Raw genomic sequence first — 18,577 nt, forward strand, 5'->3', positions numbered from 1 at the left:
AGTTTTGTATCATATCCTATGCAAACTGACATTTTTAGCATAAAATCAATAAATATTCCTTTGTGTTTAAATAACTTCAAGTTTCTCAATCAAGAAAACACCTCGTGAACACAACATGACCCACAATCTACCTGTCGCTGACCCTGTTCTCCTTTTCTCACCACCTGTTTGCCCTCTTTCCACCCATCGTTCAACCCTCCTCCTCCTCTTCCCTGCTGCCTCCTCCACCCTGCAGGAGGAGACGGAGCCCTACTTCATAGCCATCTTCTGTTTTGAGTCGGGGATCAAGATCCTGGCTCTGGGTTTTGCGTTACACAAGGGCTCCTACCTGAGGAATGGCTGGAACGTCATGGACTTCGTGGTCGTGCTCACCGGGTGAGTCCACAGTAACACCTCTTACAACCTGACTTTAATGTTAGTCTTAGTTTTTTGTATATGTTATTTAAGTTATTCATATTAGTTTTACTCACATTTTAGTTTTATTTCTCTGTTTTTACTTGTTGTTGTCAACATGGTGCCTGATGTGTACCTCACTCTGGATGCTGAAATGGGTAGGATGTGTTTCCATGGCTACCTGCTCCTCTCTAGCTCTCGGTCAGTTGGGGTAATCCTGCTGAGGCTTTTTGTTAGATTTCCTCTCAGACTCGCGACTGAATAATTTTAGATGTCAGAATTAAGTTTTGTTCTGCTACAGTCCTTCTTTCCATGACACATTAAAGGGGATCAAACATGTTTGTCTTCATCCTCTAACAGAGGTTCATTTCCAGTTTACACAGACATTTCTGAATTCAGGTTTCTGCCAAAAGCTGCGATCAGTTGATTAAAGTGCATTTAAACCCATTGAGTAAAAGGATCAGTATTAATATGGGGAAGCGAAAACTTCTGTGCTAGGTACTTTAAGTGTATTGTCAAGTTTAAAAGGGCTATATGATATATTTCTGAAACATGAAATATCTGTTGCGTTACTCATATACTCTCCTATTTTTTTGCCTTTTATTCTCAGTTTTTATTTGTCAAAAAATATTGGGAAGTTCTCTGCAAGTGACAATCAGATGACCAAAAACAAAAAGAATAATGCTTAAATAATTCAATAAGCGTCTGGCTGTGTGTGTAGGCAGGTGGTGTAACTGTCTGTGTTTGTTGTGCGATCTATGTAGTCTTTGTCAAGGGCAAAAGACAGAAATACAGAAATATACAGGATGCCCCCACCCCAACACACAAACACACACACATAAGCACACCATCATTTCTGTGAATCTAGTTAAATTCAATCAGTTGGTGTTATTAGTGTTGATGCTGATAACAATATTACAAAAACATAAAGATAACAGATCTTTGTTTTTACATTGAATTGTTACTTTGAATCTGTGTCTGTGTGTGTGTGTGGATGTGTGTGTGTGTGTTTGTGTATGTTTGCATGTGCGTGCACACATCTTACAGTAACGTGCCCTCCTCTCTTTTCTGATCTCAAACACACTCACACAGACACAGCAGAGGTCTGGTTTGACAAGGTGTGTGTGTGTGATCAGGACCACTCCCCCTCAGACGATATCCTCCTTTAATGAGGACACACACACACACACACACACACACACACACACACACACACACACACAGGCTGGATCAGAGCAGCACTGCAGGGAGCAGCAACCAGGGCAAAGTGAAATGTCACTTCTCCCAGAGATGGGGGAGCTGGTTTGTTGTTATGGCAATAGCCGAGAGAATGGCAGCAGAGTTTCCTCTCTCTCTGTGTCTCTGTCTGTCTCTCTGTCTGTCTGTCTGTCTGTCTGTCTGTCTGTCTGTCTGTCTCTGTCTGTCTGTCTGTCTGTCTCTCTCTCTCTCTCTCTCTCTCTCTCTCTGTTCAATTTATACGTACATTATTAGAATAATACGCACAGATGACTAAAGCTTCGAATCTGTGACTTTTCATTTCTTGAGGCAGGAAATGAGTTGTTAGCCCCGGCGTCATACCGCTTCAGTCCCTTCATCTTTTCACTCATCTTCACAAGATGTTAACTGCCTCCACGGCGTTGTAGAATCATGCAGAAAATATAGCCAGCCATAGCTAACGGTATGCTCACATGCAGCAGTGTTTTCGCCACCTCTGTGTTTCTCATTAGAAGTGCACGCGTGGTGCTCAAAAAACTGCAGAACAGAACAAACAGAGCTCTGAGGGTCTGGGGTCCCTGTTCACTGCTGCTGCTTCCACAAAGCATTCTATTAACACTACTTAAATTAATGTATGGAGAAACTCTCCTAATGTTGATCTTGAAGGGTCATTCCTGACCTTGGGAAAAAAAAATGTTTACTTGAGTTCTTCCACAGCTGCAGTTGGACCCTCTCTCTTGCATCCAAAAAGGTTCAGCTTACTTTTCTGAGTGAATACAAGGAGCTTTATCTCATGTCCAGTCAGATGAGTATTCTACGGACTATGTAAAAGTAGTGCGGGGTTGGATTACCTGAACTACCTGAAATTTTAAGAAAAAAGCCACAGCCATGCTGACAAACAGGACGAGCCCCAGGACACTTGCCCAAAATTACCTTATCCCGTACACAATCAAAAGAACAGCAATAAAATGGTGAACACATTTTATTATTATCATTATTATTATTATTATTTATTAGAAACACACCGTATTAACTCTTTATATCTGAATTTAATCCACTCAGACAAATAAATTGGGAAAGTCGAGAGGAGCTCTAACAGAAAATGATTTCATGCCATTTATGAGTGCTCAGAGCCAATAGGAAGTCTGTAGTGGGCAGGATCTGTGGGCCTACACTGAACACCTGAAAAACTTTTTCAGCATATGCAACTTTCGTAGGAATGAAAGGGGCGCTATCTTGGAACGCTGTATCCAGTTTTCCAAATCTGGAACAAAACTAGGCCGATCGATACCTAATGAAAGCCAGGAAAACCAATAAGGCTGGGTGAAATTACCTCCACTCCACCAGCTTGCATGATAAATTCAACATATTGTTTATTTCCAACAGTCACATCATTATCACCAAACAGTGACCTGTTGAGTAGTAGATTGTATTTTTTTCCTTAACCAGACAAATACTAATTTTGTTCACTACCCTGCAAAAACTCAGCTAGACAACAAGAAAAAAAGCAATAAAATGCGGAAAATATTCCTTAAAATAAACAAACAGAGCAGGAACAACAATTAAAATAATTAGAATAGTTCTCTTAAAAGTGATGCCGCAGACTCAAAACAAGTACGTTTGAGTACATAGAAATTCTGACTTTCTGAGGCACTTTTGTACTTGTCATTGTTGATTAAACAGCTTTATAATTCGGGAAATTCTAGTTTTGCATATTAACTTACTCAGAACCAGTAATAAAATCAATAATCAATCAATGACAAGTAATAATATCTTATTAAGATAATTAAGGACAAACATAATAAATGGCTAGTAAGAAGATATATCTTGTCAGACAAAAAACAAGGACATGCTGCCTTGATTTAAGATATTAAATCTTATTTAGATTTGCTTTTTGCAGTGTAATTATTTCAGGGCCGGCACCTTAAGGCAGCTTACCATCAGCCCCCCCTTTCAGCTTTATGTATCTATAGAAAAATAGCAAAAACAAAAATTATTGGCTTTTGATCACTTCGCTGTTGTTTCAGAACCATGGACAATGCTTTTTGCTGTGCGTAAGAGGTTTTCTATCGTAGGCTATTGCGCAGTTAATTAATTTCATGTTATGAACCACCTCACAATTTTTAACAGCCCTCTCACTTCAGGCACCGGGCCTAAATTATTTTCATTTTCATCTTCTAGCGATCCTAAAAAAGCCCAACACTTGCTGCAGTTGTCACAGAATCGTTGGTACAGTACAACGTTGTGTGTACAAAGGAAAATTGAGGCAATGATAGATAGATAGATAGATAGATAGATAGATAGATAGATAGATAGATAGATAGATAGATAGATAGTATGGCTACAGAGATAAATCAGCAGAGACATCAGGAGTCCTGTGAGAGGTGAAAACTCCCCTGCCAGAGCAGCAGTAGAGTGGAGCTGTACGACTGCAGCTAGAACAGAAGGAGGAAAAAGGAGGAGGAGGTGGAAGAAGAAGAGGACACGTGATGGTGTCTCTCCGTTCCCCTGGGCTCTGGATAACAGGACAGAGAGAGAGAGGGAACACAAGATGGGTTTGGCTGTTAAAGAAGGCGTGAGAGGGATGGAGAGCAGAGAGGAGGTAGAGCTCGAGGAGGAAGACCATAGGAAGGAGGGAGAGTGATGGGTGTGGGGACGGGGGAGGTGAGAGTGAGAGTGAGGTACGGAGAGAGAGCTAAGGGAGGTTTAGAGGAAGGATGGGAGGAGGAGGAGGGAAGGCAAAGATGGAGATGGAAGAAGGGGGGAAGGGAGAGAGAGGGAAATGAGAAAGAGCAAACGCCGAAAGGAGCACGCTCAAAGAGGGAAGCTGCGTGTGTGTGTGTGTGTGTGTGTGTGAATACGCTGCAGTAACCTGCTTTTCCCTGCTCTCTATGATCAATCACTCAGCACAGCCTATATAACACACACACACACACACACACACACGTGTACACACATTCGTTATTTAGATACTGTATGTGTATACACACTATTACTATGCATGGCTTACATCAACAATTATGGTTATATTTCAGATGCTCATGTATATTCAAATAGAATTAAATTAAATGCAAGGGCCTGGTATGAACACAGGCTGCAAGAAGGCAGCATATGTTCTATGTTTCCTTGCTGTGTTCTTGTACATTTTGGAAACTTCCCCAAAGGGTCCTGTGGGGGTTCAGACCTGGTCGAAGGTTGCACCTCTTTTGGCAATACAGGAAAACTCACTGCTTTACTAGATTTGAGTTTGAGCTCCTTTGAATATGTTGAATCCTAGACTCCAACATGGCACTCATTCATTTCAGTGAAAGCAGCTAATCCAGTGGACCAGAATAGCTGGTTCTCTTCCTGGTTTGCTTCCACATTGCATGGCCAAAATTAAAATGATTTAAAAATAACTATTTTAGGAAGATGTTTCAAACATCTAATTTTCATGTTCTAAAAAAACATAATAACACAATAATAAGCAGTTAACTTTCAAGGTTTCCCATCAGCAGTACAGATGTCACCTTTCTCATAGCAGTCAGTGGGAAAAATGTTTTTTCTGCCGCGGGGGATGATTTTTTTCTGTGTGTATTTTCTGTGTGTATTACTGTGGTCAGACACTGGGATAATTTGGCAGCCAGGCCCGACTGCCACGCCATAACCAAATCTATTAATGCATCCATGTGCACCACAGGTCACAATTTCCCTTTTAGCAATAAAATTAGCTGTATTTCAACAGTTCTCCAGTGGGTACTCGTGGTCTCCAGAGAATGAACCTCCTCCTCTTCATGTTTTTGGTGACCTTCTGCCAACATTTACATTTTGCACAGAGGACGCCTGCAAATAAAAGCTGATTCACATTAAATTTGCAAAGCACATTCATGATCCCGATGTGATAACCCCTCATGATTTTAATGACCCTGCAACCTTTCCACCTTGTGGACAGGCTACATTTTTTGCAGCATTACTGGTAAACCTCCAGGACCATCTAAACCATCATCGTCTGGTCCAACACGTAACATAATGCAGTATGTAACAAACACTGCAGCATGAAGAACCTGCTACAAAGGCTTCAGACTCTTAGTTTGATTTAAAGTGTTAATAGTGTCAGTCTGCCTCTTTCTCGCTTCTTCTCTCCTCTCTTGGTTTCTGGGAGAGTGTGTGCATGTGCTGTGCGAGTCGTGACTGAGAAGGCTTCTGCCACTGTGTTGTGAAGTGTGTATGTATGTGTGCTGACTTCATTTTTGGCAAACACACGGGAGGGAGAGAGAGAGATAGAGATGCTTGATGAGGACAAGACTTAATGAGAGAGGGGAAAAAGAGGAGAGGACACACACACACACCCACACACAGAGTGACTAGTGTATTTAGTATGCAGGGATGACACTCCATTGATTTTTAGTGCCTTGCTGTGACGTCACGCTGTAATGTAATCATTTACGGTAGACTCTGGGCCAGTCAGTCAATGAGAGGACACCATAGACGTCCCCACGACTCTTCTAATGGATGCTTACAGAGACAGTGTTCAAAAATAGACCTCTCTCGTTTTACATAGACAAAGTAATATATATTTTTAAACAGCATACTGTACAGTTGAATGTATATTTTCCAGGATCGGTTGCTCTGTCTCACTCTTAGAGGTTATGAACATTTGCAACTAATTACTGCTTTCACATGGTGAGCAGCAAAAAACACTTAGATGCTCGTAAAGGAATATTCCACTGCAAGCGTATCTTTTGAGTGTCAAGCACAGTTTTTGTGGAATAGCTGTAGAAAGTCTGTAGTTTGCTCTTGCACCGGAAGGCAGTGGCAAACACACTGCATCGAAACTGTTTGTGCACAGTTTAGATGTATTTTGTGTGTGTGTTTTCAGGGGGGTTAACAAAAACGTGGTCAGGGCATGCATAAGTGAAAGTTTGGCTAAATAAATAGCTGTGCCTTACGCTGTAAAGAAAAAAGAGATTGTATGTATCGGACAATATGGACTCTAAAAGACGAATCTATCAGTTTTTGAAAAACTCCAGTGGTCTGACGATATTTACTGCCGTTTTGAAGGTATTTTCATAATCCTCAAAGACTTTTCTAACCATCATCAGATTCATCTACTTGGTTCATATTACAAACAAATACCATAATTCATATTTTCATACACAAGAAAGCACTTTATAAATGTCATTTCCTGTTACGTGGATTGGGAAACAAAGTTGAACTGGTAAAAAATCCTTTGGATTCTAGAAATACTTTCAAAATATCAGTAATTGTTGTTAAAGAACCTTCTGGGGACGTCAGGGATTAATCTTTCAAAAAAATGCTCAGCTCAGTGACTCAAATGTTATGAAAATGCCAGTATATTTATCATAGAATTACCAGGTTACCTAAAATGTGCAATGCAAACATCCCAAAAACACTGACAGGCTACGTGTTGATGATGACACAGAGGTGAACGAAGTGGAATTCAACTAAAACATCTGTCAGTTATTTGGCTATGAAACAATATAAACTCAGGTTTGACACTCGGTGCCTGGTCTAAGGCACCGAGATGGACAGACACAGGCCTACTGACGTCAAACTGCTTGTTTAAACTCGGTTCAGTTTGTGTGCATGCATCAGACTGAAATTGTCTCCTCTGCAAGGAGAGAATGAACAAACTGCACACACGAGACAAAGAAAACCCAAGGGACTTAGAAAAACATCTTGCTTCATGTCGGGGAAAAAAGATGGCATACTGAGTCACAAGTGTATCTGGCAGAGATACCAAATGACATCAGAATTCAACACAGGGGGAGACAGGAACCTCTGACTCACTGTGGGGACGACTCACAGCTGAGCTCTGCGTCAGAAACGGGACAGATTAAATGAAACAGGTCTTCATAAAGATGTTTATCCAGCTGTATCGACTCAGGCTGTTAAAAAAATAGTTCTAGACAAAACACATTAAGCCTGGGAAGCTCCTGACCGGGAATGAAACATCAGGTCACTCTCCAACAGCAAATCAAAATTTAATTTAACATTGAGAATTGGTACACGCAGGTGTTACATTAAGTACAGCACCTCCTCTGAGAAAATACTGTATGAACATTGAGTGATGAAATGAAGTCCAGCAGGGAGAGAAAAATGAGGTCAGAGAGAGAGAGAGAGAGAGAGAGAAAGAGAGAGAGAGAACCTGGCTGAAAATTGTCCCTTTGCCATCACTTCCATTATCATTATTGCTCTGCAGTCATTTACAGGCTCATCACTCTCCTATACATTTTCCTATACCCTCCAACTCTGTGCTCTGAGGACTATCTGCTGCATATGACCACACATGACGTAAAGGGTGTTTGCTTGCCATGCACTGTATTGGCCGTACATTTCATAACAGTCAATGTGCTAAGACCTGTTCTATCAGAGCTGTCCTTTGATAATAGTAAAAGAGCTGATCTGATATGCAAAAAGTAATAGATAAGGAATTTGAAGGTTAGTGGTGTGTCCTCTGTCAAGTGCATTCATCTCTGTATCCCAACCCGTTGTCACTCTCAACTCGGACGCTTGGTAAGGACCCCTTGGCGTCACTTTTTAATTCCATTTAATCATTTTTCTTGAAGGCGAGTCCTCTCCAGACAGCCTGGTCTCACTCCCAACGCGTCAAATGACGTAGTATAAAGAGCAAGAAAAGCAGACCTATGGAGGAGGGTGGTGTGATTGGATGGATAAGTGTGAAACCAAACGTGAATGTTTATTTCTTTTTTAAATGAAGTAATGTACATAGCTTAATGTACTTAAAAATATACCTAATGCTTAATACCTAGTGCTTATTTTAAACCAAACCAAACCTAACCAAGTAGTTTTCAGTTTCAGAAATGTTAACCGCATATTCATTATTAATTATCATGAGCAAGCTTTATTTTGAAAGTCTTAACGGATGCTGTTCACTGAACATCACTAACCGGACGTTGCATATTTATTATTGCTAGCATGAAAGCAGAGCCGTGCATGTTGAAGAATGACAATAAAGTGATAAACACAGCACAAGTTTGTTGCTATACCTCAAGCATTTACCAACAGAAACCTACCATCAAAAACAATTATTTTCTGTGAGTGAGATCAGACCTGAAATTATAATTTATTCTTTTTTGAGCACTGACAAATTTAATCTAGGGAAGTTAAATCTAACGTAGGAGCTAGTTAGTAGCCTGTGAATGTTTATTTTAACAGTTGTATAGCAGTTTGTCAGATGTTGGGTTGGGATCTCATGTTAAATGTTACTCTTGTCTTATAATTAGAGTTTCTGGTTTACGTTGAGGAGTTCAGTTTTTTAAATTAATTTGTATCGATTATTGATACATTTGCTGTATTAAAACTGCTTTTGTTTTCGTTGCTCTCTAACCTCCGTTGTCACGGATCAACCAGCCGTTTTAAAACAGAAAGTATAGTAGTAGTCCAATAACGTTGGTGATATGTCCCTTTAAACAAAATCATTTTTGCTAAAAGCCTGCTTCAGTGTGTGGTGCTTTGTGCACACCCACACACCCTTGTGAAAAGAAATAGAGTCACAGACAAAAACACACACCTACAGACACACAATGTGGAGGCAGGAGGGTGATAAAGTTAGGCATTACACCAGTTCATCATCACACCCACAGTGTTGACAAGCATCTGTGCTGCTGAAGTGTCCTTTAGCAAGACACTTGATCTCTACCAGCTCCAGCTCTGCAGCTCTGCAGCTTCTAACTGACTCTGCCCTCTGACCCCTCTGGCAGCGAAGGAAAAAAGTATACCATAATAAGTTTTCTCCTTCAGGCCATCAATACATTTTACCTTTTGGGTGATGCAAAACCCCATCTGGCAGCCATATCCATGACTAAACTGATTGTGTTGTAAACATATTGCAAAAATCTTGATTTGGTCATCTCAACAGAAATCCATACACAGGTTTAAATTTTTTGCTGTCCGGGCAAAACATCCTCTTACCTAAATGACAGAGCAGACTGACAATGACTCCCAAAACATTGTACGTGGCCATCAGAGAGTACCAGTGCCAGGTACACATGCTCATAGCGCTGAAGTTACATCCAATAACTAATTTAACTTTGCAGTTTGGTTTGGTTTAGGCACCAAAACTACTCGGTTAGGTTTAGGAAATTCATAGTTTGGCTTTAAATAAGTATGTTTGTTAGATTACTTAAGTTACATACAAAACTTAACTGGAGTTATGTACGAAAGTTAACTCACATGATGTAAGTTAAGCATGTGATGTAAGTTTAAATAAGTCAACACTGACTTTCAGTTTCACACTAACCATGGTCTCTTATCCACCCCACCTCTGGCATGCGCAGACTTTGTCACTCTTTATAAAAAAACACCTGACACCTCCTTTACTCACATAATAAGTATTAGGGCCACTAGAGGTTGCCACTTAACACTAAATGTAAATGTGGGTTGTAATAAGCTGTTTGAACAGACAGCCTGCACAGCCGTTTTTTGGGGAAGTGATCATTTCATCTATCGCTGACTTGGAGTCACCACCTGACGAATCGAAGTGAAAACATTCATGCTTAGATACTTACTCTTTTTTTGGTCTCCACCAGCTTATGATAAAATCATCTGGCTCTTTAACTGCTAGATTGTTTCTTCACCAACAAGTCACTGACTGGATCTCACAGCAAGGTTGATTAGAGAAAGCAGCAAACCACAAATATACTTTACACACAAACATTCAACCACATGGCATGTTGCATACACACAAACATACACACCCACCAACATACTGAGAGAAAAGACACACACACAAACAAGGACGCACAAGTCCAGACGTCCTGCCCTTGTGAGGTCCAAGAGTCATGCTGGCAGGAGACGGAGGGACAGGTGGGCCAATCAGCCAGCCCGGCAGAGAGAGAGAGAACAAGGGAGAGAGGTGAATGGAAAAACTGGAGCAGGATTATAGACAGGAAAGAATGACGTTGGTGAACAGGAGAGAGGAAAAAGATGAGTGTTGATATAATTAAGGGACAAGGATGGATGGAAGGATGGAGCAAGACTGACAAATGGCTACATTACCAGAGAATTAGGTTACTGGTTTGATCTCATACTGTAGCAATACAAAGTAAAGCAGATCGAACGTCCCTCGCTCTGCTATTGCTTTTGCCATAAGCACCTTTTAAAGGAACAGTTTGGGGCAAGTGACAACAAAGGAGCAAGCAAATATCCTCAATAAAAAATTCTTCATTTTGTAAAAAAAAAAGAAACTGCCGACTGATCTTTCCACAGTTTTAAAAATGACAATTTCCATGTGACTTATTTAAATTCAGCGTTCATGGTGCCGTGAAACCCTCCAGTGGCCAGAAGCTGTTTGCAGAAAAGCATGCGCACTCAGCAAACCTTCTCCGGGTAAATAAAGTTAATAAAACATATATGTGATTAAAAGACATAGGGTTGGATCGGTGGAGCGAAGACATTGAAGAGAGAGGAGGAAGGATGAGGCTGTTCCTCCTTACCGGCCACCTTCATTTCTCCCCATCCTTCCTCCACCTGATCATATATAAAGTTAAATTAGAAGAAGGCAGAAGCATGGAGAGAGGGAGAGAGAAGGAGAGGTGGAGAAAGAATGGGATGAGGAGAAAATGAGGGCGTTTGGTTGGGGGTGGAGGTAGAGAGAGAGAGTCCGTCAGCTGAGTGTTAGCACTCTGCTGAGATCAGCAATAATGCGAGAGCGAGAAAATGAAGAGAGGGAAAGGAAGAGGAAGGGGGGATGAGGATGGGGAATGTGGTCAGAATGAGAGTGCTTCCATCCTGCCTCTGCCAATGAAAGCTTCAGCAACCAGGAGACGGAGAGAGGGCTGAACAAAGGCAGAGAGCAATGAAATGCAAAAGATGGACAAACAAAACTGTCTTTGATGAAGTGAGAGGGAGGGGTCTGAGGACACAAGCTGGTGGAAAAGCCCCAACCCCTGAGGTGATGGAGCCATTACAATAAATACCTCCTCTCCTACCGCTTATTTCTCTCCCGACACCCCTCTGCACCCAGCAAATGGGCTCTCCCAATCAGTGAAAGCGATTGGGGCGTACCACCTTGGTGTTGGAGATCGGGGGTGAGCGATGACATAACGGTCGTAAAGCGCTGCTTAATGTCCCATAACTGTGGACAGAGGGAGAGCATGGTCGCTGTGAGAGGTTTGGAGAGCAAAATCATTTTGTTTTCTACCCTTGATTTTTACTGCCCTAACTGTATCCATGCTGCCCTGCAAACATTTGTAAACAGAGCAGAAAGTAATCCATTACTGTACAATACTTAAATACTTTGAGGCCAGAATGTAGCCTACAGTTCTGCTACATTGGCCCAGTCAGGGCATTTCCTGTAGGTATTTCCTGTGAGGAAATGGAATCAAAGGAAAATCTTGTGTTTTTTAGAGACGTGGGGGCAACATGGGGCAACTACAAGCCATTAGACAGGTTTTGCGGACCCCCACAGGGGTCACAAGACAGACCATTCTAAAGGGTCACAAGGTTATTCAAAGGATAGGTTACCAGAAAAAAACACTGCTTTTGCAACATTATTATTATCTTTGTTTTATTTTTTTTACTTTAGTTCTTGCTTTATCCTTTTCTTCTTGTGAGTTACTGGACTACAGTGTAAATATACTGTGCAAATAAGTAAACAGGTTTAATTGGTCCTAAGTGGGAGACAAATGCAACCGGAGATGGGGAGTAAGAACTAGACATTGCTTCGTCTTAAAGGGTCAAGATGCTGAGAACAAATCTTCTGAAAAACATTGGGGAACTAAAACTAATGGACATTTAAGATTTAAACCCAGGTAAACATTTAAATCTTGTTGAACCACTTCCTCATCATAGTGAGGAAGTGGCATAGATGGTTGCACACACACTTTATACTAACGGAGGATCATAACGGACATCTCTGCTGATTTCACCTCAATGTTTGCTTCTGGATAAGTTAGACAGTAAGATGATAATCTTCTGCTTGGGAAATGTTTAAATAACAGTCCTTCTTCTTAAGCTCTTTAAAACTGAGCTCACTCCACGGCTCTTTTTGCCCCCACTAACTGAGAGATGAACAGTCTTCAGCAGGGTTTTGTTCAAGGGCACCTGTTTGCGTGTTAGTCCTGGGCTTCTACCTCATGCATGCTGGGAAAGGCTCCAGCAGCTCATGACCCTCACAAAGTTTTAGCAGAAGCAGACAACAAACGAATAAGAAACTGAAAGACCAAGAGTCAATACGTGCCAGCTGACAGCTAAGGGAACTTGACATTTTCATTAATTTATGACACCTCAGTCGCATGATGCCTTTCGTTGATGTCCTTTACTATGTTCAAACTTATATTTCAAATTCCTTTGCTGTGTACTATGTCACACTGGAACATTGTCCATCACGTGTGTGTGTGTGTGTGTGTGAGAGAGAGAGAGAGAGGGGGGGTGGGGGGGTGGGGGGGGTGGGGCGGTGGCTCAGTGGGAGACAGTAAGGGGACAGGAGCTCACACTGTGATGACACATGGCACTCCCACACTATTTCCACAATACACACATAAACCATGTACACACACACACACACACACACACACACATACACATACACACACAAATATACCCATATAGCACATACAGCTCATGCACATGTCACTTGCTGGAACTCGTCCCAGTCTCTTGCATGTTGCGAGTGTGTATTTTTACTATTTTTGCCAAAGAAGTCTCACTGTGATATCACACATACAACACACTCACACAGGCACATACATATAGTAGTATATTATGTGCTTATGAAACCATATAAGTATCATTATCAGTAGATATCAGCTCATATACGCCACTACACATCGAACATTAATATTTATATAATGGGAATGTAAGATGTGACTAAGCTATCTATCCTCTGTTTAGTGGTGGCACTTTAGATAAGCTGGCAGCACATAAATGGAGATCTCAGGTATGTAGCACTGCCCTCTAGTTTACTACAACTTCAGTCTTATTTTTTAGTTTTGCCCACCAGTTCCAAAGGCTCAGAGCCCTGATGACAAAGACACAAGTTCTTTAAGTTCTCAGTCTGGACCTTTGAACTGCCAGGAATGTTTAGGGATCTCAACTGTCTGCTAAATTAGAAAAGGTGATTAGCTAATCTTAAAATCAACAATACACAGGTAGTCAGTGTAAACTTGCAAAAATGGGGGTCATGTGATCTTGTCTCCTTGTCAGAGTCCAGCGTCGCTAGTGTGAAAACATATTGGGCGGCGGTTGCTCTGCCCATCTAATATTGTTGCGGAGTTAGTTGAAAGCCCGGTGCATCTCATACAGACACTAAAGGGAACCTTGTGCGTCTGACGCCGAGGGGCATGACAAAGCATCTGTATTTGACGCTCTCGGAATAAGAACATGTTGGAATCAGACACTTTATGTATATCTGATTCTATTGTTTGTAGGTGTCCTGTATGTTGGATTCATGTGTCTGTGCACATATTGTAAGACACAACAATTTCAGTGTTCAACACACCAGCAGGAACAGAGAAAGTGGGTCATCCAATACTACCTGTGCTGCGCTGCATTCGTCACTGTCATCATATCCTGCTATGTGTGTACTTGTGCAGAGTGCGCACATACGCATGCATTTGATGTGAGTGCATGTGTTTGTAAGCAGTGAACAGATGCACTTGCACTTGTTTGGTCAGTGAGTGTGTGTGTGTGTCTGCTTGCAAGGGAGGTTACGCTTGTGTGCACATACTGTATGCTTGTAGCTGCACAGGAGCTGCTGTTCGATATGATGTGAGGGGGTAGGTAAGGATAACGTGTGTACGTGTGTGTGTGTGTTTGTGTGCACAGCTGGGTGGTGGGGTGATGCGGGGGTTTGAAGGGGTTGAAAATCAATTGTTAGGAGACCCACTTCCCATCCCCGTTGCTGCGGCAGTGCCGAGATTCCATCAATGAGCCGGGGCTGCGTTGCCCTGGCAACGCTTATGAATGAGAGCAGGTCGGTAACCGTGGAGACTCGGCGAAGAGAGGAATCGCTGGTTGCCATGGCAATGCCGTGAACGGGGAGAGACCAGGCAAAGTGAAGGTGGCGAGTGACCTCAGAGATGTTCATCATAGGAGCCATCAATCATCATCATCATCCTTATCATCATCATCATCATCATCATGCTGGTGTCCCTCTGTAGAGACAGAGACGACAAGACATCACACACCTCAGTGTTTGAATGTCTGGTTGTTTTCGACTACGCTTATATTTTCAAACTCTTTTCTTAATATCAACAGTGAACTGGGAGACAATTTGGGGATATAAGGGAGCAGCAGTAATACTGGGGGGAAAAAATAGAGTAGACCTAATCATTAATATTGTGGCATGATAAATTACAATATAGGCTTCATGGTCTATTACCTTTTTTTTAAGATTTAAATAATCAGGGTTTTTTTTTTATAACTATTTTAATGACATTGTTTACCTACCAAAGTTGGAAGACACCACACGTTCCCATTATCCACAGGTTTTTCAGTTGTATACTCTTATTTTTACAACAGGTATTTCCTTTTTGAAATTATCATGATAACCAAGTCATTTGTTACCTACTGATATCATTTTTCATCATGTGAATGCCACACATTAGGCAGTGGTTGGTTAAAGGATAAGGGGTGTAATACATTATGATATGTCGTGACATAGAAAATGATGGACACAACGAGTGACTCGGCTTCACCGTTTGACATCCTTCATCTCCAACTTGTCATTTATTTTGATGTATTAAGACGTGTAGTTTTGCATTCAGAGTTCAACATATTGTTAGCATATTATAGCACTCTTTAAATTGTTTGTGTGTGTGTGTGTGTGCATGCGTGCGTGCACTTTACAGGTTGATTGTTAGGTGTTTCCCAGCAGTGAGAGCCTCTGTCATCACTGTCCAAACACCTTCATCTCCCTCCGCAGATGAAACTCTGCCTCTCTTTCTCCCTGGAGTCTCTCTCTCTCTCTCTCTCTCTTCCTGTCTGCCTCTCTCAGGGTTTCTCTCTCTCAGCAGTTGAATCTCACACTTTTGACACACAGGACTATCACTCCCTTTCAATCTGCTCACTCTTTCTCTCACTCTGTCTCTCCAGGGATGCTCCGTCTCTTCCCTCCCGGTCTCTATTCCTTCAGGGACTCTCATCTCGAGTGTCTAATAGTCTAACAAATGTCCCACACGTGTTTGTAGAATCCCTGTCACTTGAAGGACTGATTTATTAAGTGTTGGTCAAACAGTGTACATGTTGAACAGCAGCTAAATAACAGAGACGAGAGGGTAATTGTGGGAGGCAGTTCTAACCAATAATTAGCATATTAACTGAAAATTTGAGAAGCACAGGCGCATTTCTCTCACGACAGCTACAAGTACTTTATTGTTTACCGCAAATAGCCTGAGAGAGACGTATGCATCTTCTGATGAGACCCAGCTTCAACTGTGCTAGCTACACCATCAATTAGCATGAGCAGATAAAGCCATGAAACAGACTGAATGTCAAGCAGTCTTCACTAAAGAAATAGTTAAAGCATAACATGACTAATAGTACTTCGAAAAAGTGACATCACAACCTAATCTACAGAGGAATGCTAACATTAATGAAGCTAGCTGAGTTATTAGCCTCTTGAATGTTGCTTATCAATCAGTGTTAACAATGGATTTGATGTTTGTGCTCACAAGGCTGCCATAAGAAGCCAAATTCTATCTTTTCTTTCCCCTAGTATGGAACGTTTCTAAAGTTTTTCTTCAACACAAACTTAATATCATCATCATCTTTATGGTTTGACAGCTTTTACTGCCTCATCTTTAAAAATGATCATTTCCACGTCTGTTGCAACGCAACTCACAAATATTTCATTTAAAATTTGGCTGATTGATGCACGGTGGTAAAAATTGGGCATTTCGAGATTATGAATTTGTAAGTGCTGTAGCTTTGATTAATGCTCTCTTCTTGTCCCTCATTCAATCTTGGTACCTCACCAGTCAGAAGATTAAAGCAACGGTTGTGATAATATTACATTTATAAAGTCAAAAGATATGTAGTCATAATAATCAGAGTTCATTCCACATCCTTATTTATCCTCTCTCTCTAGCCATTTTTTCCTTTTCTGCTACTTAGTTCTTTTTTTCCTAACCTGTTTCTCCTTTACACTCGTGTTGTTGTTCCAAGGTTTCCCTCTCTCTCGACACCCCTCCGTACCCCTCCCCCTCCATCCCCGTCACAACCAGTAGCACAGTTGCTGCTCCCTCTACCGGCCACCTCAGTGCACTGTGGGCAGGTTCAGCCGTTGCCAGGGGTGACTGCATCCTGGAGGTTTGGGTTGTCTGGCAGAAGCGGATGGTTGCCGTCTCGCACGGAAGAATATTGAAGCTCTGCATTTGCTTTCCAATGAGATGTATGGGAGAAAAAAGAAGCAGCGAAATGGGACAAAAATATACAGAGTGCAAAAGGAGAAAATGATAACAGAGAGGCGGAGAGGCAGAAAACGTCAGAATTTACATTCAAGATATCAAAACAGACCTTTTGCGTCATCCTTCTACTCACTCATGCACAAATCCAGCTCTCTGAAAGTGAAAATGTACCCAAAGCTTTAATGGTAGCCAGCAGTTGGAGCAGCAAATAGTAACAAGATACAAACAAGAAGTGAGGGGTCAAAACTAGAAATGCATTAAATAACAAAAGCTTTTTGTGTTGGTTGTAGGTTTGTGTTGGCAACATATGAGGAGAAAATGAGAATGTGAGCAAAATCGGTGTGATATTAGCTTATATGCTCACACAAAATGTGCAGAAAATGCGCACCACGCTGTGTAACAGGAACAAGATATAGATTACATATGAAAAAAGTAGGTATTACATCACACGCAGGTGCACCCTGTTGTGTGCTCTCGCTCACATAGAGATCGTGTCAAACCACAATCTCTATGTGTGTCCTGTTGGATCTTCACTGGACCCAAGGCTGTTTGCTTATTTTGCTGAGGCCCAGTGTTTTCAGGTCTGTAGCATGGCCTTTAGCCGTGGCAGTTAAAAAGCCATTGAGGGAATGAGGGGCTTGGCTGCCAGTACCACGTCTGTTAATAAATGACCTCTTACTGGAATTAGCAACCAACCTGGACAGAGATGGAGGAGGGGAGTGGAGCTGAAGACTACGGAGGATAGAACAGAAAGAGGGGCGATGGGAGGAAGAGATGCCAAAATTCATATCAACTTTGTCTGATTCTTGCTCATTTTCTTGGATTTTCTGTCTTCCTTTGGGTGTTGCTGTTATATAGTGTTGCTAAAAGTGGCCAAACTGCATCTCATCCTGCTCGCTCACAATTCATGGTCTTCCACAAATCCTATGGGACTATCAGGGATACTTGATTTAAGGGGCAGCTCTCCTTTCTGCGGTACAGATTTACGAAACCAAAAGGTATTCTGCAAACACGTGCAGAGACGTGCACCTGAGACACATTCTGTGACAGCAGCAAAATGCGCCTCTTTCGTACGTTATTACAGGTGCATTTTAGGTTTGAGGAATTTATTCAGAAAAGATCCGAAAATGGCTGATTACACATGGTGCTGCTGGACATTTCCTCTAAAGACTCCAGCGAGTCTTGAAGTGTTAAGTGGTCCGCCCATCTATGTGCACAACTGCTGCTATTAGGTTTATACTCATGCCATACATTGTTGGAAAGCTAAGAGTCTTGTGATTCGATTGATGCAAACCATTTTTACGATGCAATCACAACAGAAGGTATTATCATAGTAATCCACTGATCGTTAACACTCCAAAAAAAAAAAACAGTCTATTTACATTGGGCCAGACGATCCAGGACAGGAAAATAGTTCGTTCAAAACAAGAAAGCTTTGTTATCATCTCAAATTAGATAATCTTCATGTTTCTCTGTTTAAACTCCAGTAAGCATCTCTCTCTCAAAATGGCCGCTGCACTTCGATTCGACCACTTACAATCTATCATGTGACATCCACAGCCAACAATAGCCAGTGAGAGTCCACGTCGAACGGAAGT

General features: G+C 41.6%; 1 protein-coding gene across 1 annotated transcript in view; it reads left to right on the forward strand.

The window, feature by feature from the left end:
• Window positions 1-18,577, forward strand: part of cacna1ab (calcium channel, voltage-dependent, P/Q type, alpha 1A subunit, b) — a 153,011-nt gene that overhangs the window by 62,403 nt on the left and 72,031 nt on the right. The window contains 1 exon segment of the mRNA XM_041933435.1: window positions 236-375. Coding sequence (XP_041789369.1) covers window positions 236-375 — 140 coding nt within the window.

The sequence above is a fragment of the Chelmon rostratus genome, chromosome 3, assembly GCF_017976325.1.
Source record: "Chelmon rostratus isolate fCheRos1 chromosome 3, fCheRos1.pri, whole genome shotgun sequence".
Classification (NCBI taxonomy): Eukaryota; Metazoa; Chordata; class Actinopteri; order Chaetodontiformes; family Chaetodontidae; genus Chelmon; species Chelmon rostratus.